At 42.4% G+C, this 24,187-nt stretch overlaps 2 protein-coding genes and 1 long non-coding RNA gene across 5 annotated transcripts; 2 read left to right on the top strand and 1 right to left on the bottom strand.

The window, feature by feature from the left end:
- The first annotated feature begins 1,986 nt into the window (after positions 1–1,986).
- Positions 1,987–13,397, top strand: tmem240a (transmembrane protein 240a). Of its 3 annotated transcripts, XM_057040444.1 has the most exons (5): positions 1,989–2,128; positions 2,585–2,799; positions 3,147–3,253; positions 5,176–5,384; positions 12,087–13,397. In XM_057040444.1, exons 2-5 carry the CDS (start codon positions 2,743–2,745, stop codon positions 12,239–12,241), a joined length of 528 nt encoding a protein of 175 aa, XP_056896424.1. In that variant the 5' UTR covers positions 1,989–2,128; positions 2,585–2,742; the 3' UTR covers positions 12,242–13,397. The 3 variants fall into 3 exon arrangements, with proteins under 3 accessions (XP_056896423.1, XP_056896425.1, XP_056896424.1); XM_057040443.1 differs by having other exon boundaries at positions 1,987–2,799; XM_057040445.1 differs by lacking the exons at positions 2,585–2,799; positions 3,147–3,253 and having other exon boundaries at positions 1,987–2,128.
- A 3,674-nt stretch (positions 13,398–17,071) lies between these two features.
- Positions 17,072–21,607, bottom strand: LOC130529572 (uncharacterized). Its single transcript, XR_008951613.1, has 2 exons — positions 21,508–21,607; positions 17,072–17,787 (listed from the first exon to the last, which is right to left on the bottom strand). It is a non-coding gene; the product is annotated as an uncharacterized LOC130529572 (long non-coding RNA).
- On the top strand, positions 19,973–23,461 carry LOC130529571 (succinate dehydrogenase [ubiquinone] iron-sulfur subunit, mitochondrial-like). The gene is made up of 8 exons (XM_057039951.1): positions 19,973–20,190; positions 20,864–20,997; positions 21,087–21,172; positions 21,276–21,412; positions 21,914–22,030; positions 22,167–22,268; positions 22,850–22,972; positions 23,274–23,461. Exons 1-8 carry the CDS (start codon positions 20,134–20,136, stop codon positions 23,352–23,354), a joined length of 837 nt encoding a protein of 278 aa, XP_056895931.1. The 5' UTR covers positions 19,973–20,133; the 3' UTR covers positions 23,355–23,461.
- Positions 23,462–24,187: the final 726 nt, after the last annotated feature.

Below are 24,187 nucleotides of genomic sequence, written 5' to 3'. Positions count from 1 at the left end.
CTTAAAATGGTTTGATCCCAAAGGGATAAGAATACATAGAGTTACAAGCAATGACCCCAGCTGGTTGGACTTCACAAAAACATCGACAACCATGGCGGCCCACCCAGGGCCTGCAACACACCAGTGCCAACACATTTGGGTTAGCAACACTGGAATAAACCGTCTCCCCATGTTAGACACATATATGATCAGACAGGGGCCCAGCGCACTTCTGTTCTGTGGAGCGTATTTGCAGTGCGTTTTGCTGCTTATGGTGTGTTTTTAAGTGCATTTCCACCTCAGACATCACACTTAATCAGGCAATTGTGTAAATGTTTCAGGATTTTGTCATTCTAATGAAAAGAGAAAAAAAAACACTTTTATAGCTGCAACATAGCACAAATGACTGAGCAAATGTTGAACAGCACAGACTCAGGATGATGATAAATATATCGGCCAATCTGCTGAATTTGACTGTAATTTATGCACCTGTTTATCGACGCATGTTGTTTAGATGAGTCTCACTACAGAACCCTGGTTGGACTCCTCTGTTCGTGTATGTTTATGCCCTCAGCCAGGAGCTGGCTCCTGTTTGTGTGTTGCTGGAGTTGATGGTGGGCTGGGAGCACCAGTGCCAGACTCCCTGGTTGGCTTGCTGATATAAACCCGCCGCCTTGGGCTGTCTCGCCCTCTCACTCGTCCCTGGAACCTCCACCCTGCTGTTTTACACTCCACATTAAAGCTCGCTAACTTGATCCACATCACACTGCCTTTTCTCTCTTTTGTTGTGGCCTTAGAGCGTACCGGTGCATCTCTTGTGAGTCCAGATAATGCCTTTTAAATGCATTTTTTCATAAAACAGTGAAGTAAAAATTCAAGTGCATATCTTTCATAATAATCAGAAACTGAATATTATCTGACATGTTCATTATTTCAACATCAGTATTTATGTTTTTGTTCATTACGAGTTGGTTATTGACACAAATTTTGACACGAGGGTCCACCTTTTTAAAAGTCCTTTTTTCCTCAACAGTTCCCCATTGTTAAAAACCTCTTACAATCTTTAAAAGGACTGATTCTATGCTTAGAGAGCAAACTATCACACAGCATATCATCATCTGGTGGTAATCTTTTTTTTAAATTTTACTTATTAACTGGAAGCAGTTACATTTAAAGTTACACTTCGGGTGCCTTTCCAACGAAAAATTGTCAAAATTGTTACTTTACACATTGTTTTTATCTGCCAAAGTGGTACTGAGACGCTTCACTACCAGCATTCTGCACTCTTCCTCTCATTTCTTCCTCAGTTGCTGTGAAAAGTATATTTAAGCCTCAAAGTTATCTAAAAAAAATGAAAATATAGACTTGTGAAGCCTAATGGGAACCATTTGGATGTCAAGCTTGTGTTGTTTTACACCTCAGTTGAACATCTGACAAAATGGAAATGTTACTGTACAGCATCTACCGCTATAAAAAAAAAGTTTACCCTGATTAGAAAAAATAAATCCCAATCCTTGATTTGCTTATTGAGATAATGATCTTAAGACAACATTGGTTCATCTGCTTTTGAAGCTTTAGAAGGATTTTCAACATGATCACGTTCACAAAGACAACAATGCACTCTTAAATTTCAGAGAATTCAGAAAACATGTACAATTAAATTAAAGCACAGACCTCTGGCGAGGAGAAAATGCCTGACACCAACTGGGAGATCTGAGAATTTGAACACTTTTTTGAAGAAGAGCAAATGTGTGGAATCTAAAAAAAAGTGCTGCAATAGAGAAAATCAAAACAAGCGTGAAGAGAAGAGAAGAGAAAAAAGCAGGTTTAACCCTCTGGAGGGAACAGGAAGTGAAATCATCGCGCAGATGGGCCATTTTCAGTGCATCTGCTATATCTGCTATAAATAATAACCCTATAGGATGATGCCATAAAGGCAGTTTCCCTGTCTCCAGTCTCCCTCTCACGCGCACATACTGCACACACGCGAACGCGCACGCACACACGCGAACGCGCGCGCTCAAGCCCAAGAGGTGGGAGTGGATGCTCTGGTAGCTGCTGGAAGCCAGGATGGGATAATCATGCGTGTCTGGCTCCGGGCGTCGATGCAGCTGCCGTTGCGGGATCTGGACTGGACTCGGGGCGCAGGGTGGGTCTAGTTTCCGATTGGAGCTATCTAGACCTAATGTCGAGCTTTTCAAGCATTCCGAGAGAGACGAGGGCGATGGTCGCCAGAGGAGTTAATGCAGTTCTTTGAGAGAAGCCGTGCGTTTTCGCCAATGGAGGAGAGAATTCATTCCGTTCTGATGCGCAGCCCCGCTGTGGAATAACTTGGAGGAGGGAGAAGGCACCCTTGAAAGGATATAAGGGAAACACTGTGCTTTTTTAAAAAGATCAAAATCCTTTTTTATTAACCTGGAGAAACCTAAAAACGCATCGGGGAGAGGGGATCAGTGTAATAAGAAGACTCCCTCCTTGGACGCGGCAGCCGCATCCGCCCGACCAGGGGGATACTTGGATGGAGAGAGGGCGCAGTGACGGCTGACAGACCGGCTTATTCCGTGTGTGTGTGTGCGTGCGTGCGCGTGTGTGAGTGTGTGTGTAGGAGGAGACGAAGGGAGACCGGGTAGTTTGAAGGTGCGGGGAGCCAGGTGCGGAGCGGCGGCTCCATGAGCGGCTCCTGCCCGGTCAGAGTGCCCAGAGCCCAGCCGGTGCGTCTCCACCGCCGCGGGTAGCAGAACGGTGGCCAGTTTGGAAGTTTTGATGCATATGATCACAACCACCATGATTTTTATGATTCTTGGTGCTTCAGTTGTTATGGTAAGACACGTTCACTTTCAAGAAACCACTATTTTATAAGAACAACAGATTGCCTAAAATATGCCAGATACTATCGTAGAAACCCTTCCCAACAGAAATATGAGAGACATGTGGAAGTAGGTTAGTCTACCTATAATTACCTGCCGCCATAAATAAATAATCAAAGTCCGTTTCGAGGCGAGATTCACCATTCTTTGAATCGGGAGGATGATGTTATTTTATCCTCTTCCCCCCGCGATCCTCGTCGTTTTTATGCACCTCGTTCAAATCGTGTTTTGGCTGTTTGTAGGAGTAGCCTACAGCCTATTGCTCTCCATGTCCCAGCTGACTCGCATGCTTCTTTGCAGGCGATAGCCTGTTTAATGGACATGAACGCACTGCTGGATCGCTTTCACAACTACATCTTACCGCATCTACGAGGGGAGGACCGCGTCTGTCACTGCAACTGTGGAAGGTAAATGCCATCGTCCTCGGCCGATATGTGGGGTAAACACGGCGCTGCGTGCTTTTATTTCAGTCAGTCCTTAATTGCTGAAGAGGCCTTGAAGATGTGTGGCGCAAAACCCAAACCTGCTACCAGGCTGCCACAAATAGCGACGGATGTTTCCATACGGCCGTTTTCTAATTCATTCATCGCGCACGGACATCAGTTGAGTCCGAGGCGCGTTCTGCTTTATATGAACGTCTCCCTCTGCGCGGATTTCAGCTCTGCTGCATGCGCGAAGGTGTGTGTCGGTTCCATAAATAGGTAATGAACTATGAGCGACGTTGAGGCCGTTCAAAAACAATCTGAGCATCAAGTGCGCGATTTACGCAGGCCTGCGCGGAGGGCAGAAACCCGCAGGGCCAATTATGAACGCGGTCCTATGCCGGAGTGAAGTGAAACGGGGCTGCCTGCCTCATACCTGCGGTCTGCCGTCACGGCGGGACCCGCTTGTGCGTTCTTGCGGTTGACGAGGCGCATCGATGAGATTGATTCATTATTGATTTGAATCGGCGCTGTGACGCGTTTGCCAGCGACACCTCCTCGGCGCTCATGTGATATGGCAACAGCGTTGGCGCAACATTTAAATCAAGATTCAAATTTTGCCCAAGATAGTCGCACCTTTTGTTGCCCCCGGATATGTGGTTGCTTCAGCCTGATTAGAGGGGAGTGTCTCCACTAATGTTGCTGCAAGCTGAGCAGATGCACACTAAAATCTGAGCGGGACTGCATGTGCATACTGCAGTGAGGGGGGCGATGCTACAAGCAATTCATTAGCAGCATTAAGGAAGCCTGTTCCCCTGTTTCCCTGCCCACCCAACCAGCCCTGCAACTAACAAATAATTGGTCATCTGTTGAACCGGGTCTGCCACCAAGTGATGGAATATAAAGTGAACGGGAGCAATATTAAAAATGTAATCTTTGATATTTGTTAGCAGGATTTCTAAAGAAAGCTCGAAAATGGTCTAATCTAATCTAAAATGGCATCATGCTCCTGCGCGATGCTGCAGGGTCGTTTCCTCAAAAACAGCATGAAAACATTTATAGAAGAAGTAGTTTAAGTAGAAATAAGCCAATAGTGTGTTGCAGCAGCAGGTAAAAGAGGCCAGTTTCACACGTGCTGGAAGGTAGTGAAGTCAGTAGCTGTTGTTTTATTTACGTGGTTTTTTTTGGGGAGGGGGGCATGAAGTCTTCAATAATGAAAAGAGATCCACATAGCGGCGCGGCTAATGTGCCTCGGTGACTTGAGCTTGACGGGGGATTTCATCCCCAAAGTGGCCGCTCCTTCCTCACTTAAGATGTTAATCTGTGTTATTTGTTTTACTACGGTTTAAGTGCTGTGGTTGTTCTGCGCTGCACTTTCCAGATCAGCCTGTCAGTCAAATGAGGTCTGCTTATGAGGTTAAATGTCTCCAACACGAGGCTCTCCGAGGCCCTGGCGTATGGGACGCTAATGTTGGTCAAAAACGGTGGCATTTGTGAAATGAAGTGTTCCACCAGCTCCACTTAGACGAGCAAACATCAAACACGTGGACTCTCGTCCAGCTATGTAACGACAATTGTTATGTCATATGTTGTTATATCATACATTGAAATCAGTGTTTTGGTGACTCACACTAAAAGCCTTACCTGCCCGTTTTTATCTGTTTTTAATCCCAGTATAGCTTTCAAATGTATAGAAGGGCTAAATAATAAATACATGTAATAAAAATGCATTGGTGGATGACCGCTGACCTTCACATGAGGCAAAGACAGTGTTCTTGTGCGTGCCGTCCCTCAGCTGTAACAATAGATAGCAATTCTTGATATAATGAATGTACATACTATATGTTGCCTTATATTATCTTTGGATATCTAAATCTTACAGAATTTTCCATTTCCCCTTTCTGCAGGCATCATGTCCACTATGTAATCCCGTACGACGGGGATCATTCTTTGGTGGACTCTTCAGAGAACTACTTTGTGAGTGACAGTGTGACCAAGCAGGAGATGGACTTGATGCTTGGGCTGCTGCTGGGCTTCTGCATCAGCTGGCTGCTGCTGTGGCTGGACGGAGTCCTGCACTGTGCGGTCAGAGCGTGGAGGTCGAGTCGATATTATGGTAGGTCTAAAAACGCCGACATACACCCAACACAACCCGAACAGAGGCAGAAATGTCCGACAAAGAACCCAGATGTCATTGTTTGTTATTATTTCACTGTTTTAGAGTGTTTGGGACCGAAAGCATAAACCAGAATTTGCATTCTGAAGTTTTGCATCCTGTCCCATGTGAGAGCTCATCAGCTGTACACAAGAGCTGGTGGAACTCTAGTTTTTTCTTCTTCTGTTATTTTAATCTCTCTTTGTTCCTCACATAAGTTTGGTCTTGGAAAACCACAGTATAGTTGTATCAATAGTTGTACTTTATATTCTTAGGCATACTTTACTTACATGTGTCAATTCATACCCCTACTCTGACCCAAAATAATATTATTCACTCTACAATAAGTCTCTGTTTACTTGGCCAAAAGTTATTTTTGTTAAAAATTGCCGCCTGGAATACCTAACAGAGATGAAATACAAAGGCAAAAGCATGAAGACAAGCCTTGAAAAACTGTCCCTCATCATGTATTTGATGTTACAAATGTTCTTTAAACTCACTCTATCCCATGAATGGCCTGGATCTGTCCACCTTCTATATCATTGTTCTTTAAGGAGTCCTTCAGTATAGCTTAACAGCTTGTTAGCTAATTGTGTTGGTGCTGAACCATCCAACGCTAATGTCAGACACTTTTTCAGGCCATGTGGTTGAATCATTTCCAGTAAAGATCAGGTTGCATATTTGTACTTTTTAAACTTAATTTGTGCACCACAAATCTATACTACACTAAACTCCTCCTGATCTCCTGGGGGGCAGAAAATACTCTAACAATGCAGTAAAGTGGAATAGAATATTAATAGGACTTGAAGTTTGCAGTTGTCCATGCATGTATAATTTCGGAGTGTTTTTAGCTGCATCATCTGACACGCAGGAGTCTGGATTAACCATCTGTAGGGACCGTAAACATAGAACTCCAACTCTGATGAGACTTTGAAATTACCTGAAGAGTCCTGGAAGAGCATCTTGAGCTGCAATCATATTCGCTCAGGGTCAACAAATTCCACAGATTAGCCCACCTAAAACCTGAAGATAACGCCACAAGTGACAGACTCTCTGTGAAGGAAGGACAAGGATTTTCTAAGGATGACGCGTGGTCGGCCTTGAGGAGATGAGGGCAACAATGACCTTCTCTGAGGGCTGCAAACAGTGAAAAATCTCATCACGTGCCATGAAAGCTCTGCTGGATTTCTTGTAACCTCATGGCGTATTATACAAAACTTTGTCAAAGGCCTTGCATACTTAACGGAAACCCCAACTACCAATGTAGCCCTAAATATGTTGTTCATGTCTTTATCCTACTGAAAACGAAAATAGTTAAAAAATGTTTAACCTTTTTGTTGCCTAAAACGGGTTTGAGTACAAACTAATGAGATAGAAGAATCTATGTCATTGTTATGAGATTTAAAAAAAATAGTGGTTTGTGCAGGAACACATAAATTGTATAGCACAGAATAGCATACAAATGTTCTGACTCCCTCGTTGGGGACTTGGATTTGAATCGGTAACACTCCCCCAGTCGTGGCAGCTGATGACTTCATCAGAGCTTTGGTGTGTTGTCATGCACGGGCCATCTGAAGACACGGCCAAACATCAACTAGTTTGGCAAATATTGGGAAATAAGGAGTCATTTGTTTGAATAGGTTGCCGTGAACAACCTTTATAGCCAACACTCTGAGTTGGCGCTCTTACGTCGGGCCCGTCCGACGGTCCTCATTTCCATCCGTAATTTGCACTCGGGTGCAAATTGAAAAGGACAACCAGTTGACAGCGCTCTGGCTAGATGTAGCTGATGCTGCATCAACTCATTGACATCATTGCCCAGAATGCACTTCAACGTAAACAACAATGGCAGCCTCTCGGTGAAATTATTTTATTAAATTTAATAAATGACCAGTCAACAAAATACTATAGAGTACTAGTCAACTGAGGGCTAGTGTTCTTTACTCATCCTTACACATCTGTCTGTCTGTCTGTCTGTCTGTCTGTCTGTCTGTCTGTCTGTCTGTCTGTCTGTCTGTCTGACTGACTGACTGACTGACTGACTGAGATTAACCAAAGTGCCGCCCACCCTCTCCCTGGTATGGTGTGAAGATGGCCAGATCGCCACGTCACCGGATCAATTTCACAAAATACAAATGTCTTCTTTTGCCTGTTACATAAGGACAAGAGTAGGTCAGTCAGAAAATTAAATAGATTTTTAACGGCTTCAAAGTGCTGGCAGGTAGACAAGACTTTCCGGCTGACTTCAGCCAAATCATCTGAAATATTTATCTTGCTCTGTGTTTATTTGTTTGCGAGGCGCGTTTAGCCCAAATGCCTAATTTCAACATGAGCACGCGGCACCTTCCACTCCAGTAAAGATCTTTCTTTTGCCTCGGGACATTGTTATAAGCCCCAGAAATGTCTTTATGTCAGGCTCAGTCCTTGAGAGCGTTGTGACAACGCAGTGGTTCAGTAAACTCTGTCACATCAACCTAAGAGGATCCTGATACGAACTCTGACCCTCCGAAATCCTGTATGTAATACACAAGTGCACAACAGCTTATTCTAAACTTGCTAATTTTCTTCTATTCTAGTGAACATGGACAAGTCATTTCACCGCTTATTTAGTGCCAAAAAGTTTAAAATATCCCAACTCAGTAAAACTCCCTTTAAGTAGCTGTGAGTGTGCATTTATTTATTTATTCCTGCAGCTGGAAATGGCAGCAGCAAGGTTTATACATATCCTTATCAATAAAAATACATTTTATACATTTGCTGCAGTCCCGCCACTAATTCAGCTCGTCTTATGCGGACCTTTATTTGTCCGAATCTTGACACACAGGCAGTGGCTCAAGCCAGGCATGACAGACAGCCTCCTACCATCTGCTGTGCTGCATAAGGAAAGCCATATTCCTGACAGATGAAGGATGCGTGTTAGCAAAAGAGCAAGAATGCGCCAGATTTAATGAGACGTCACATGTGGTGCAGGGGGTTACGAACAGTGCTTGGCTGCTGCGATTGTGTCGATCGGAGAAAGCAGTCGTGATGCTGGGAGTGGTTTTGGAGGCCTGTTTTTAGTTAGCCCAGTTCCGTGGATTTAAAGATGTGTCCTGGATGCTTGGAACACAATGAGCACAAAAGGTCCCCCCAGGCAGAACGCAGTAAAGCACCATGCATGCAGCAATCACAGGGATGGCTCTCATAAAGTAAAATTGCAGTAATATTATCCTGTAATATTGCGGCTTGAGGAGCTACTTCAATAAATAAAAACACCATGAATGGTGCAGGCTTTTTTTCCTCTTGCTCAGAGGTGCACGAGGTTCTGAGGCACTAAGTGAGACAACTTATGCATTTGTCAGACATTGTAAAACACATCGTCATAAAAAAAACACCAGGGAGCAGGGCACATCCATATTCATTAGAAGCAGATATAGATTGGGGGAGATATAGGCTTCTCTTGTTATACCAGGGGGGAGGGAATGCCCCTCTTCCTCTGTGTGTGTGTGTGTGTGTGTGTGTGTGTGTGTGTGTGCGTGTGTACACGCGCGCTATGCTGTGACGTTGACACTGGGTCAGACTCGCTTAGCCTCCCTGAGATAATGAGTGAAGGTTAGGTTGACAGAGCATGTGTGTGTGTGTGTGTGGTGTGTGTGTGTGTGTGTGTGCGTGCGTACACGCGCGCTATGCTGTGACGTTGACACTGGGTCAGACTCGCTTAGCCTCCCTGAGATAATGAGTGAAGGTTAGGTTGACAGAGCATGTGTGTGTGTGTGTGTGTGTGTGTGTGTAGATGTGTGTGATGAGTGTGTGGTGTGTAGGATAGAGATGCTGTCACACCCCCACCCCCTGCTACCACCACTTACACACACACACGCACACACACGCGCGCACACACACACACACACATACTCGCTCTCCTCCAGAGCTATAAATAGAATGAGAGCGAGCAGCTGGAATGGCAAGTAAGAACACCCCCACCCCACACACACACACACACACACACACACACACACACACACACACACACACACACACACACACACACACACACACACACACGCACACACACACTCTGATATCCATATTGATTCCCATTGCTTTTTTTCTCTCCTAATTCTATCTCTTGCTCCTCCTTGTCCCCTCCCTCTGCACTTATTGAATCTACTTGGCCATTTCCTTTGCACCGCTTCCTCCTGCTACTTTTTTTTTTTTTTTTACTGTTCTCACATGAATATCTGTGTCCTTTAATCCCTCCATACTTTTAGAAATGAACTCCATTAAGCATCAACCTACCAACTGACTGTTAGTGGCTCTAATCTGATACAGACTGTGATCACAAATGCTGTTGCTGCTATTTTAACTGATCAGATCACTGAAGGGACATATCCCGTCTCAAAAATGTCCTGTCCTGGTATGCTGTGGTTGTCCTGCTCTCACTTCCCTCTGCTCTACAGCCATTCTGGCTCAATCTCTGTTTCTGTCTCCATCCTTTTATTCAAATGAGGCAAACCTGTCTTCGTTGCCCCTTTTCCTTTGGATACCCTTCAGAGCAGTCCTTGTGGACAGCGTACCCATTCACAGCTATAAATAACTCCCTCCCTCTCCCTCCTTCCTGGCGTCACCGCCACTATTACACCTCCTCTTGCTCTTCCTCTCTTTCTGGATCTGGGGCTCTCCCTTCCCTCACTCTCTCACTGCCATCTCCATGGACCTCTTGCGGTGCCTCGCCGGCTCCAGCTTATAACCCGACAGGCACAGATGTCAGCTCCACGGTTGCCCTGTTCGCGTCCTCCGCCTCACGCTCTCCAAAACCCGCACTTTTCCCCCCACACGGCTTTCACAGCAGGTGGACCGTTCTTTAGGAACGCTAGCGCACTCCACGCAACAACAGCATGGCAAAGACAAAATCATTTCTGCATCAGATGTAGAGATGTCCCAACTGCCATCATCGGACAGCTCCGTTTCCAGCCTTTACATGTGTCTCGGCCCACACTGTAAAAACCTCATCGCCACATGGCTGAATTAACATACTTGCAGCATTGACTGCTGGTTAACTCAGGATAGATAGAAGATCATAATTCACTTTAATGCCACCACTGACATACATAAATCTCTCCACCTGCCATTCTGAGTCAGGTTTTGCTTAACAGGCATGTCTTGAATGTCTCATATAAATACACACACACACGCACAAAGTGTGTAGGATAGCAATCGCAGCAACGTTGGTGATGACCATCAAAAAATTATGTCTACCCTCGAATTCTAACTCACATCACAGAGTTTGTGATGAGCGGCTGCGTGCACATTTCTTTTTCATGCTTGTTCGGAGTCGAAATGGACGCAGGCATCCATGAGTTTTTGATAAAAGCCAGCAAACCTTTACTCATTGCAATTCAATTAACATTGTTTCTTAGAACAGGAAAAGCATTTCACCTGTATACCACCCCAATGTGACAGTAGAACACTACAAACACACTGGTACGTCAGTTTTTAGCTGAGCCCAAAGAGGTCTTCACGTAGATTAGGTAATAGCTCTACACAGAGTCGATTAGATGCTTAATCATACTGATGAATTTGCAGCCAGGCCTCATATAATTAGCTGAACACGCTGTACAAACTTTGTTTAAAGCTGTTAAGATGGTAACGGATCAGGAAAAGCGTCAGCTGCAGTTGAGGGGCAGAGTGTGTTTGGAAATTAACAGGGCTTAATCTGAGTTTTTGTACAGCATAGCATACTTAAAGACTTTCCAGGGCAAAAATAACTGAGCTATTTAAGGAGCAGGTGAGGATTTATTTAAAGGAGAGAAATATAATCATATTATCATATTATTATAATCATAAGGTTGTTTTACACACACACACACACACACACACACACACACACACATATATATATCTATATATATATAGATATACAGTATATCTATATATATATATATAGAGAGAGAGAGAAAATTAGAGAAAATATGAATGTATTGGGGAAAATGAGCACCAGTGTGTGTTCACTGAAAAAGAGAGATCAGAGTTGCTGGTTGTTGTGTCGTGTCTGCCTGTAACTGGATTTAGATCCACAGGAGGAGGCAAAGATGGATTCTACCCTATCTCCTGATCCTCCTGATCTAATGGAAGGCTCCTCGAGCCGTCTTCTCTTCCAGGATTGCCAAAGCAACAGTTTTCGATAATAAGGAGACATATTCTCTGCATGGTCACTGGCATTTCATATGTATGCAAATGTGAGTAGAGAGGAAATTCTGTAGTTTGGGTACTTTCTGGGGTATTTCTGACGGAGAAGCATTCCCCTTCTCTTAAATTATGCGTGTGTCACCATGACCCACTTGTCTAAGATGTGCAAAGTAGTTCAACATTTCATTTATTTATTTTTGTCTGTCGCGACTTTAGATTGTAGAATGAAGGCAACCTGAAAAAGTCAGCTTAAAAAAACAGGCTGCTGCACCTTGTCCTGTCAGCTTATCCAATAAATGGTAAATCATTTATAACTGTGTTTTCTTAATGCAACAAAATCAACAATTATGTTTACTAAAAATTGGTTTGTTAATAGTGGCTAACATTTTCCAATTTCACTTAGTTTTGTGGCATTATTTTACTACCAAGAATCCTTTATATTATTCGGATTTAAAAGATTAAGTGCCAGTAATTGTGCTGTTTGTCCTCTTCCTCCAGATACGCCTTCCTGGTCATGGTTACCACAGTTTTGTAACCTCCGAGACCTCCGTCGACGGGCCCAGTTCAGACAACTGGAAGACTCCAGCGGCAACATGGTCCACATCAAACAGAAGCTCTACCACAATGGCCACCCTAGTCCTCGTCACCTCTGACTCTACAAAGCAGAATAACACACATTCACACACAAGCACATACACACACACACACTCAAGGCTTTCTCCCCGTAAACACTTTCTTCCCTCCCCCTCCAAAGTTTTCACCCCCTTCCAAGGATGCTCCTTTAGCCAACTTTTGCCTCAGAGACCTTGGAAATCAACCCTCCCACTGTTCAGCCCCCTTAATCCCACCACAACAGGGTTTTCATAAGACTAAAGCCCGACACTCGAAAACGAGAAAAAAAAAAGAATTCCGAACGGCACTGAAATCTTGTCCTATGTCCGTGTCCACCATTTTTTGGGAGGAAGGAAAATAAAAACAAAGCAAACAAAAAACATTTTTTTGAGGATGTTTTCTTTTTTTCTGTATAGAGACCTTTTCTGTGTTCATTGTTAAACTTGGCATGCTATTTTAGAACAGGGTACGATGTGGGCCGTGTACGGAGCCTGATGGCGAGATAGGTGTAACAATATATTTATTTATTTATTTGTTTACTTTTTAGTTGGGCAGGGTGAATGAGGCTCGTGGGTGGGTTTTTGTGACCGTTAGATTGCTGCTTCTGTACATAGTTATAAATATGGGCAAGAGGAGTCTTTAAATTGGGCTCGGGGGGGGATTTTTGTGAGTCTTTCTGAACGGAAAAACCTAAAGATGGACCGTTGGTAAAGATTATAGGAATGGAACACCACTGTCTGAAAATTGGATGTGAAACTATGTGATTTCTGCTAAAAATAAAAATAAAATTCAAAAAGGACAAAAATAACTAATTAGCTTTGTTACTTAGTGAAATAATTGAATGTATTAATTTTCCCTGTAAATACGTGAGGGGTGGGGGTGTGACTATGGTCGGGGTTCTCTTTGCTATTTTCTCTTCGTCTGAGGGGGTGCGGGAGGAGGAATAAATGCCAGCCAAGACGAATCTGTTCAATACACAGCAACACACACTCACGCAGTCCTCCATCTTCCCCACGCTGTGTCCAACAGCACCATTCAATTTTCTCCATCCAATTCCGTCTCACTTATCGGGAGCTACCAGCCTATCGGCAAAGGGAACCCTCACCCGGCCCCCCTTCTTTCCTCTTTGTCCAGACATTGCTGTTGTGAGGATGAAATGTCTGTTTTATTAAAAGTGCCATTGAAGCACAACAGTGACCTCTGATGTTTGATTGTGTCATTTCAATCATTCGAGCAAGGGCGAGAGCACGTCCTCACGTCCTCGGGTCATTTCAGAGCAGTAACAGATTTTTATGAGCCGGGGGGGCAGACACAGTGCACGATGACACCGTGACGCTATGGAAAAGTGCTTGTTCACCATTATGCTGACACAACATACGCACATGGTGAGATCCAGGTATATCCAGTAAGCAGGGAGGTGCACAGCGCCCTTTTAGTAAGAAGGATATGGGGTTCAATCTCCTTCCTATGTGGAGGTTTTATCTGTATCTTTTACTCCCACAGCCCTAAAATATGCACATCACATTGACTGAAAAATCTAAACTGCCAGTAGGAGTGAGTGAGTAACGTGTGTTTCCTGTAATGATCCAGTGTGTATTCCTGCCTCTTACCCAGTGACTGAAGAGGATAGGGTCCAGCACCTAATTGGAATTAGTGGCAGTTAACAAAAGATGAATGGAATAAGTGTAAAATCAGTGTAGCTCGTAAGGACAATTTCCTGCTACAGTGGTTCACAGAACCAACTGTATTGAGAATAAAAGCTATTTAAAGTAATGGGGGGGGGGGGGGGTTATGGTGGCCAGAGATAATCCACAGTCTTTTCCATCATGGTACAAATATGATTTGAAATTCACTGGCTATTCAAGTGTCACAGTTCCGACTCACGAAATATCATCAAGTTGCGTCGCTAAAACGCGCAACATATGTTGGCTCTATCAAAGTTGCACATTTGTCAAGGGCAGATCTTCTTCCAGGAAAGAAGCGAATGTTCTTGATCAGCATTTTGCAGACGTGTTTGAACTCATGCCAGGACGAGAGCACAAGCAAGAGAATATCCATTTAGAGGGCGCATATTTTCTTATAAAGAAGTGTCAGACGGATGCAGGAATTGTAAAATTGCACCGACCTCCAGAAGAATCAAATGATCACAACAGCATTATAAAGCTGTACCAGTGGGGGGGGGGGGGGGGGGGGGGGGGGGGGGGGGGCTCACACTTGTTTTTACCAATACCTGTGTTTAACTGGTCATCAATCCCCTATTTTCAAATGTCCTATTCACTAAACCTTGTGTGTGCTGCCCAAAAATCAATTCAACCTATGGTAATCATCCATTTCCATTTTTTAATTTGAGTGGTGACTCTGGAAAAATTTGCGTAATAACTAAATTGTCTGCATAGCAGTCAATCGCCACAGTGAAGACAAATACAGTCTTCTGTAATTGATCACTTTATGGCCAGTCTGTGTGCTCCCGTTGATGATAGCTACCTTAGGCTAATGTCAGGAGCTGGCTAATGTCAGGAGCTGTGGTCTGCAGCTGCTTGTTTGCATGGGCTCTTTTCAGGCTCCTTTTACCCAATGTGTTAATACCGCAGCTTCTGTTTCCCCACTGATTCTGCATCAGCTCCAATGATCTCATCAGATCAGATCATATTAGTCACCAGTTTGTATGCCAGTGATATAGCAGTTGATTCACCTTCCTGGAATAGCCCAACGACTACACCGTGTAGCTCCTAGATGCTGTATGACATCTGTGGTCTGACTAAAAGTCCATGCTTGAACTTGTTAGCCTCAAACACAGTCATGCTAATTAAGTCTTCTGACATCATTGCTTAAAGGAGTAGAATCTGGTGTTTTAAACCTTCCTGAATCAAGGACCTGCCAGCTATAACTTTTGCAAGACTCAAAATCCCCCTGTCTTACAACTTTAGCCATCTCAGAACCTGTTTCTACCATTTGTCCAGTTGGAGCACTATCCTGGGCTGTGATCTCTGCAGCTATTTCCTCTGGGGAGAGTACACTGACCTTGCCAACCCCCACTCATGCTGCCATCAGCAACCAATCCATTTTCTGAACCTTCTGCTTTATGGCTCCATCAACTCTTGACTAAATCATCACTTGGTTTGAAGCGTCATTTTCAGAGAATAGATCAGATTTTCAGTGGAACTGTTTTTTAAGGCATATTTTACATGTAGTTGAAAATAGGTTCATATTGGTGTCGGCTGATATTTCTTCTCACAGGACAACATCAGATTTCACAGTTTTACAACTGATTGTTCCGTTGTTTAAGTAAACAAAGGCTTCTCTTGGATGGTTCGCACTGATCCTTGAAACTTAAAAACACAATAAAGAACTGTAGATAATGATGTCAAATTATTTCCAGGTTCAATTTTACTACAGATCCTCAAGGATCCTTTTTTTTTTTGTAAACCTCTTCTAAAACAAAGCAGAAAGAAAAGGAAGATCTCCTCTACATCAAACAAGTCTCTCTGGCTGCTATTAGGCACCAGGATGAACCTGATGGGGCAAAATGAAACTTGTTTGATTCGCCGGGTGACCTTTTCCGTCACAGCAATGACCTTTTCATACTCAGCCCTGCACAGCAAATACGTAAGATACCAACTAGTTGCTCTGCAGTCTGGTAAAAGAGCACACTCCGGTATGAGGTGGGTGGATACAACATCCTCACCGACCTTTACCTGCCATTAGAATATCAGAAATGTATGATTAAACCACAGCTGTGCTCTGTGCAGCTGCATATCAACTATGGTAGTGTACCGTACCTGCAGGAATATTAATGCTGTGCAGAGAATTAAACTGCCACGCCCTTTTCTCCGTCACTGACCTTGTGCATGGACGTTACTGCATTGTGTCCACTGATAATGATCACAGATGTCTTCCCCTCTTAATGGCAGCGTTCCAAAATGCTCTCTGAAAGGTAACCCAAAGACTTTTGTCCACAGAGGTGCAGCAGGTAAACAGAAATGTAACACCGGAATATAGTTTTACAACTGGCTATTTTATAGGAGATACCCTGAAGACATTTAAAATGTAAACTTCAATTTCAGGTTTATAGACAATACACTAAAATATGGGAATTATTGTTTCCTAATGAAAGACACTGCTACTTAATATGCAATCCCCCCCACCCCAGGATTTTCGTTAATGATCATCACAGAAAATATATCTATATTTAGCCTTCATAATCCATGGATTAAAAAAAAATAGTTTAAAAAAGGCTACTGAGAAGTGTCTTTTGTAGACACTCAGCTTCCCCTGAATGGTCACATTCAAAGAGAGTCCAAATCTTTGCTTCTGCCAGCTTAATACCACAACTGACCTGTACCCGGAAAATCAGTCTCCAAGATTAGATTAAGGAGCTTATCATCAAGTAAGTATATCAAAAATAGTAAACAACAATTCAAATCATGAATAGAATCACTATAATGATGCCGCAGCATTATTTTTCATCGCAAAAGCACAATAGTGTGGATGGTAATATTGTATTTGCGGTGCTTGCCCACAGTCTATAGGTGATAGGCTCTACCCCCCCAAAAGCAGCATGGATGGATGGATGGATGGATGGATGGATGGATGGATGGATGGATGGATGGATAACCAGGTTAATTTACTGAACCCTATAATTAATCCTTTAATTTAATCCTTCACCAGTATGACTTTTGGATCAAGGTTTCTAAACTTTCATTAGCCTGATGGCAGCCTTTTTTTTTTTTTACCTATTCGCACTTTTTCTAATTATCTTTTCATCGATCTGTATCTGAAAAAATCCCCAAGAGAAGAAACAAATATCATTTTACTAATCATCAACATATTGCTGCCAAAAAAGAGGAAATTATTTGGTTCCTCAGACCCAATCATTCCTATTAATTCACAACAGAAATCAGCTTTGACAAGATTGATCAATAAAGTAAAATTAAAAACAAAGCTCATTGCAGGGCCCTATCTGAGCATTTGGGAGGTTGAGACCTACCTACCCCTTCTACATCCAGCACACCTTCCAACTTTTGTCCAGAACTGGGGCATAAACCCAAAACCCTCCCCTTGTCGGCCCAGTCCCCTACAGACTGAGCTTCCATCACCTTAGATTCTGGCATTTTAATAAGCTAAGAACTATGGCAAGAACGGGCACAATACACCTAGTAAATTAAAACGCAGTTATTATTTCATGAATTGGAACCTTTTTCACAGTGACAGAATTAGACTGGACCAGTTTGTACATTTCTCATCAGGACACAACGATAACCCATCGCTTCTAATTGTCCGGTAAATTCAAAGACAGGACATAAGGTTCTGTTTATTATCACCACACACTTTTCGTCCTGCCTCTGAGTCTCACAGCACTGCATCCAAGGCTGTGATATCTCTGACCTGATGGCTGGAGCTGGAACAGGCTGTTCAAACCCTGGGAAGAGTCACTGATGGTGTTTCTTTGCTCTTGAGAACTGTGCCAACTCAGTAGATGGGTGGCTTGACTCCTATGATGTGTTGAAACTCCTTCGCAAGCATCTCAGGTGAGTGATACTCCATGAATATCTGTCTTCCCTGGTGCCACCTGAGCACTGCGGGGAACCTGAAAAATGAGAAAATGTTTTGTAAAGTTTTAAACAAATGCAGTGAGTACGGAAAGTGTACAGGCCCTCTTAAATCTTTCATTATTTCTTATGGTGAAGCCTCATGTCAAAATAAAAAACAAAAACAAAATCCTAATCAATGTACTCGCCCAAACCCGGAATTTTATTTTTACAAATGAATGAAAAACAAACTGAAATAGCCCACATAGGTCATTCAGGTGTCGTCCAATTTCTTTTTGTTCTGCTTTGAGCTACATCTACATCAGAGTCAAGCCGTGTTGAATTAAATGGATCGGCCCTGATCTTTATGGCACACCTCCATCTAAATAAGACCTCGCAGCTTGTAGTGCATAAAATGTGTTAAAGCTCAACCTGGGGTGCGACTCACACGCGGTGCGGTGCCTTCGTCAGCTTCGTCAGATAATAGCACTGTACCCTCCCGACAGACCACTCCACTCTCAGACTGCTGGGTTAGTCGTGGTTCACAGAATCTCTAAAAGGAGAAAGCCTTTAGCTCTCAGGCCCCCTGCTCTGGAACCAGCTCCCTGTCACGATATAGGCGCTGGCTTCCTCTCTACTTTTAAGATTAGACTTAAAACCTTCCTCTTTGAGAAAGCTTATAATACAGTAATTCTGAAGTTACAGTCATTATTCTAGTTACATGAATTACCATATTTAGAACAGGGTCATGGAGCCCAGGCTGCTGTGTCACCCTGCTGGCTCATGACTTCCTCTCCTCTCCTCTCCTCTCCTCTCCTCTCCTCTCCTCTCCTCTCCTCTCCTCTCCTCTCCTCTCCTCTCCTCTCCTCTCCTCCTCTCCTCTCCTCTCCTCTCCATCAGCAGGAGGCTTCCCCATATGAGCTCCGTCCTACAAGAGGTTTCTTCCTAATAAAAGGGACTTTTTCCTTGCTTGTTTGTAGTCTATTTTGCAGTGTTTTTACCTACAAGGTGCTCAATATCATGCAGCTAGTACAGCTACAGAAAATAGTTATCCTTGAGATTGGTCAGAATACAGAGAATTTGTCTTATTAACGTTTGTACTTATCTGTCAGGGATCCTTGCAATCTCAATTCTCCATTTATACAATAAACAATTAACTTGTGACTCTGAAAGCATTGGCCCTGCTCTCCTTAAACAAATAAATTGTTTGGTTCTTTTTGGGAATATATGCTTTCCTTGGTCGCACGATGAATAGAAACAGTGTTTCCTAATGGATAGATGGAAACTTTTTTCCCTTGGGACTATCATTAACACCACCCCTTTCATATGAGCAGGGCAGCTCCCAGCAATAAGATCTGCTAGAGTGAAAGCTCCTGGTGACTCTTCGGGACTGGAAACTACAGGTCGATATAAATGAGAAACTCGTCTTTCTGCCTGAGATCATCACAAGTGACCAGGTCAGATTTGAGCTTGTGGCCAACCTTGCAGAAGTTGTCTTCAATGTGGGATTAAGTGAACCATGGGAAGCTGCAGTCAGCAAATCACATGAACGCAAACACCTGAAGTAGTCTGACATAGCGGCATAGGCCCTCGGACAAGCCAAGAGATCACTGTCAGAGGCGAAGCAGCAACTGGCGATGGATTGAGAGGAAAGACTCTAACCAGGCTTAACAGTGACCACCGAGGGTAAAAGTGGAGGGGGCCCACCTGGGACACCAGGATTGCTGTTTGAGCCCTGTCTGGGTGTCCTGGGTCTACCAACGAAACATCAACGGAGCAGGGTACCCACCTGAAGAACCTGTTAAAACAATCCACTCTACCCCACTATTCAGCAAGTGCTGACTGAACAAGGGATTGTACTCTCTAGTCCTATGAGCTATCCAAGAACCTCAACTCTCCACCCAGAATCATCTGCTGCCTCAACCAGCAGTCCTTCCATCGAGGCTTACCCTGAAGCTGTCATATATTTAATATGTTAGTGTCAACAGAGTTTCTGCTGAAGATTCACGTAACTGACTTGTTCAATGACAGTTGCGACACAGACCTCGAACTATGGTGCCTTTGGTGGTCATAGGAAATAATATGAGAGACTAAGGCACTATTTATCACGAACAATAAGCTTTAAAAACAAGATAACATAGTTATACCCAGGCATAAGGGTCATTATATTCTCTTATTATGGTGCACTGTTAAAAATAATTTCAGAGCCACATTATTGCGGGCGGGCTGATAATGTAATTGACCGGTGCTCGTGAAGGCAACAGCCGTGACGTACACAGGAGGGGCTCGTGCTTACACTAGTTCAAGAGTGAATCACCGGTGGTGGCTATTTTCACATTTGTGAGCTTGTTCCGCTGTTCTTTGTGCTACTTTTGTCTCACTGATAAGCATATTCTGTGACAAAAATGTCTTTGGCTTTGAGACGAAACTTGTTGGCCTTTAGGAATTCTGGCGTACTAGTGGTAAGTTGCAGACAGACTTCGTAGGTGAATTCTTTCGTTAACATTAACATTAATATACGAATTGGGTGCAATGTGGTCAGATTTTTGTGTTTCTGGACATATAAATGTGCTAAAATACACCTCCTGCATGTATTGTTGCGCTGATGGGACTTCAGGTTTTGTGTTGTGTGTTTATGTGCAACTGCTTATTCTTAGCTCCACAAGAAGCGGCTCTGAAGGTTTTTAACATCTGGTACTGTTATGTCATTACTCAAACTTGTAGTTTAAAAACATATTTAAGTCATTGTGCTGAAAAATACCTTTTCAATGACACTTAGGTAACCAGTTAGAGTGCAGTGATGTAACTCTGTTGTGTCATTTCTCCCTTTCTAACACTAGAGGGAGACTCTTCATTCTTTTTATTGATCATACGTAATATGCACAATACACACGAGTTTATATTTGTATATATGTAAGTGCATGAACATGTTTATATTATTGCTATGAGCCAATGCTATGGCGTTGTTCAATTTTATATAAACTGCTTTAATTTGTATAGTGCTGCCATATCATTGTAAATGTTACAGGAGTAACACTGACTATTTTGGGGCATCTTGGCATGAGCAGCTGTTATACTTCTTTGTTCACCCTAGTTTCTTTTAAACTAACCGACTAACCTGTCTATTGTTTTCAGATGGGGCGTTATGCTCAGACCGCCGCTGCTTTGGCTCCTGAGCCAAGGCTCAAGAAGTTTCAAATTTACCGATGGGATCCTGACACCGCCGGGGACAAACCACGAATGCAGACATATGAAATTGATCTTAACGCGTATGTCGCATAAGTTCCTTTGTCATTAACACGGCGAGAGTCGAATCAGTGCTACAGAAAACAGATATTTTCCTTCTTTTGCTATACAGTTGTGGTCCAATGGTTCTGGATGCCCTCATTAAAATCAAGAATGAGATGGACCCAACACTCACATTCAGACGCTCCTGTCGTGAGGGTAAAATAAGTAGCACACAAAATTCCTGTTATCATGCAAACAAATCAAAGCCAAACACATCTATTTGTGTCAGATTTCACACCTTTTTGTGTTTTTCCTTTAGGTATCTGTGGCTCATGTGCCATGAACATAAACGGAGGCAACACCTTGGCATGTCTGAACAAAATTGACACCAACACAAATAAAACAACGAAAATCTACCCACTTCCACACATGTATGTGGTCAAAGACTTGGTTCCTGTAAGTACCAAAAAAAAGGATAGAAAACAAACCACAAACCAATGACCTATAACATTCAGACCAATGTGGGATAAAGCAGATAACATCCTCTTTACCTTTTGATGCACCTAAAACGCTGCTGCAGATTTAAGCATGCTCATTTAATTCGGGTGGCCCCTAAATAGGAAAGTGTGCTGTCACTTAAGTAAAATCCCAAGTGTGAGTGGATCAGACCTGGCAATTCACTGTCAAAACTGTTGACAGTGGATCAGTTAAGTCATGGAAAAGTTGTGTTGTTTAGCACTGCTTGAGACACACCTTGAGTAAAACCCAGTGTCCTGTTGAGACGGCATTTTTCTGTGGATTTTGTTATGGGCTGTATGAAATACACATGGATATATCATAGTTTTAGATGATAATAAATATTTGTGCTGCAATATCTTTGCTGTAGTCATTGATGAGTGTACTATATTAGAGTGTCAACCTGAATATTAAGGATTTACTTTTCTGATATCACACCAGGATATGAGCAACTTCTATGCACAGTACAAATCCATTGAGCCCTACCTGAAGAAGAAGGATGAAACTCAAGAAGGGAAGGAGCAGTATTTCCAGTCAGTAGAAGACAGACAAAAGCTGGTAGGTACCAATATCTCAATATACACAATGAGCTAATCAGAATATTACCATGTTTTTTTGGTTGCCATATTTGAAAGTGGCAGAAGATGAGCAGTTTCATAATAAGTATTTAAAAAAATATATCTTATCACAACAGGATGGCCTGTACGAGTGTATCCTCTGTGCCTGTTGTAGCACCAGCTGTCCCAGCTACTGGTGGAATGGGGATAAATACCTGGGACCTGCTGTCCTCATGCAGGTTGGTGAAGACACACTGAGAACTATAGTGGTTCATTTTGTAAATGGCTCAATGTCCCAAGATATAGAAGTGATAGATGAAATGTTGAAAACATCCTTTGCTATTCACACCTAATCTTCCTCACATCTACACACCGATGTTGGGAAAAAAAGGAAAATTGGACAATTAAAGTTTCATCTTTGTATTTTCATTGCTTTAATTATACTATACGAGTGATATAGCAGGTGATCCTACAAGTAGGAGGAATAATGGAACATTTGATAATAGGTTGTTGTCACTGCAGGCAAAGCCTTGTTTTTTTAATGTTTAATCTTCCTCTGACCACAGCAGTGTACACATTTTGATTCTCAGGTAACTCTTAGTGTTGGTCTGTTTACATTGTGATGTTACCATGCAGACATTAGTGACATAAAAGTACGGTACTGAATTTCATGTGATGCTAGGTGGCTTTAAAACCTAATCATTTATCAAAGCATGTGATAAAGTTCTGCTTGTGATAAATTTGTGGAATAGTTCAGTATAAAGATGAATCTGAAGGAATGATAAAAACAAGAGTTGACAGCTATGTCATTATTCTGCAGGCATATCGGTGGATGATTGACTCCCGTGATGAATTTACCGAGGAGCGTCTGGCTAAACTTCAGGATCCCTTTTCTCTTTACCGCTGCCACACCATCATGAACTGCACAAAGACCTGCCCCAAGGTGATTACAAAATATGCTCACGCAGGGATGAGGGGAGATCCGGAAGCAAGTAAAGCATAATATCATTTGAAAGTTTGGCTGTTTTCTGGATTTTATACACAGTAATGTAAAAATTGTTATAAGTAGGGTTGCATTTAAAAACAGTAGACAAAATGAGGGAAGCAGACTGTCAAATCACCATTCTGGGTGTTTTGTTTTTAATGAAGCATTTGTGTTATAATGGTGTTGAGTCATGTGCTTCCTCCTGATTCACAAAATGAAAGTTTCCTGTCTGACCGGGTGTTTTCTTCCATTTTGACAGGGACTCAACCCAGGAAAGGCCATTGCAGAGATCAAGAAAATGATGGCTACTTACAAAGAGAAGAAAGCTGCAGTCTCATGAAGAAATCTATTACTGCTTCTGGGGGGGTAGCAGGCCCTGTTAAATTTCTTCTTCAAGGAAGCTGTAAATATTTAACTATATATGTACATTAAAAAAAATTAACTCTTTCAGTGTATTTATGTCTATTTATAAGTATTTATTAGCAGATGCGGAAATGTTTTCCTATAAAAGTTAATCTCAGCTAAATTTGTATTTAGATTTTGACTTTTGTTGACATCAAATCATCATAGATTTGTCAGATTTGTATATTTATTAGAATGTCTTAAAAAAAGCATTACATTTCGAAAAAACCCATGACTACCATTTTTTTGGCACAAGATAGAAATGCTTAATTGTCAACACTTTAAAGTCAATGGTGGGACAAAAACAGCTTTCTGAATAACATAATTATTACCTGTGCTTTTCTACACAGGACAATCTGTAATTAAATCAAAACATCTTAGTTTTTAAAAAAGAGGTTTAAGTTTTGCTAATGTTTAGGATAAAACAATACCTAAGAAATGAACATGACAGCTAAAAGGAAAACTGAATGGTTTTAAAATATTAAGGTAATACCCTTCATAAAAGACACGGAAAATCTAATACCGGTATTTGCATTTTTATTGTAATTATGCCGATTGTTTCAAGCTGTATTGAAATAGATATGACAAAATGTTGAAGGCAACATTTAGTCTTATTTTACAGTAAGAAATATTCAATTAAGGAAAAAAGTTAAGATATTAAGTGTGCGAATATATTATATGAATATATTATATTATATTTTAGTGTGCGAAACTGGGGATTTGTGAATCAACCACGCCAGTCTTTCAGCGGACTGGGCTATTTTGGACTTC

The sequence above is a fragment of the Takifugu flavidus genome, chromosome 8 (genome assembly GCF_003711565.1).
Source record: "Takifugu flavidus isolate HTHZ2018 chromosome 8, ASM371156v2, whole genome shotgun sequence".
Lineage (NCBI taxonomy): Eukaryota > Metazoa > Chordata > Actinopteri > Tetraodontiformes > Tetraodontidae > Takifugu > Takifugu flavidus.
This window is presented reverse-complemented; position numbering and strand designations above follow the sequence as displayed.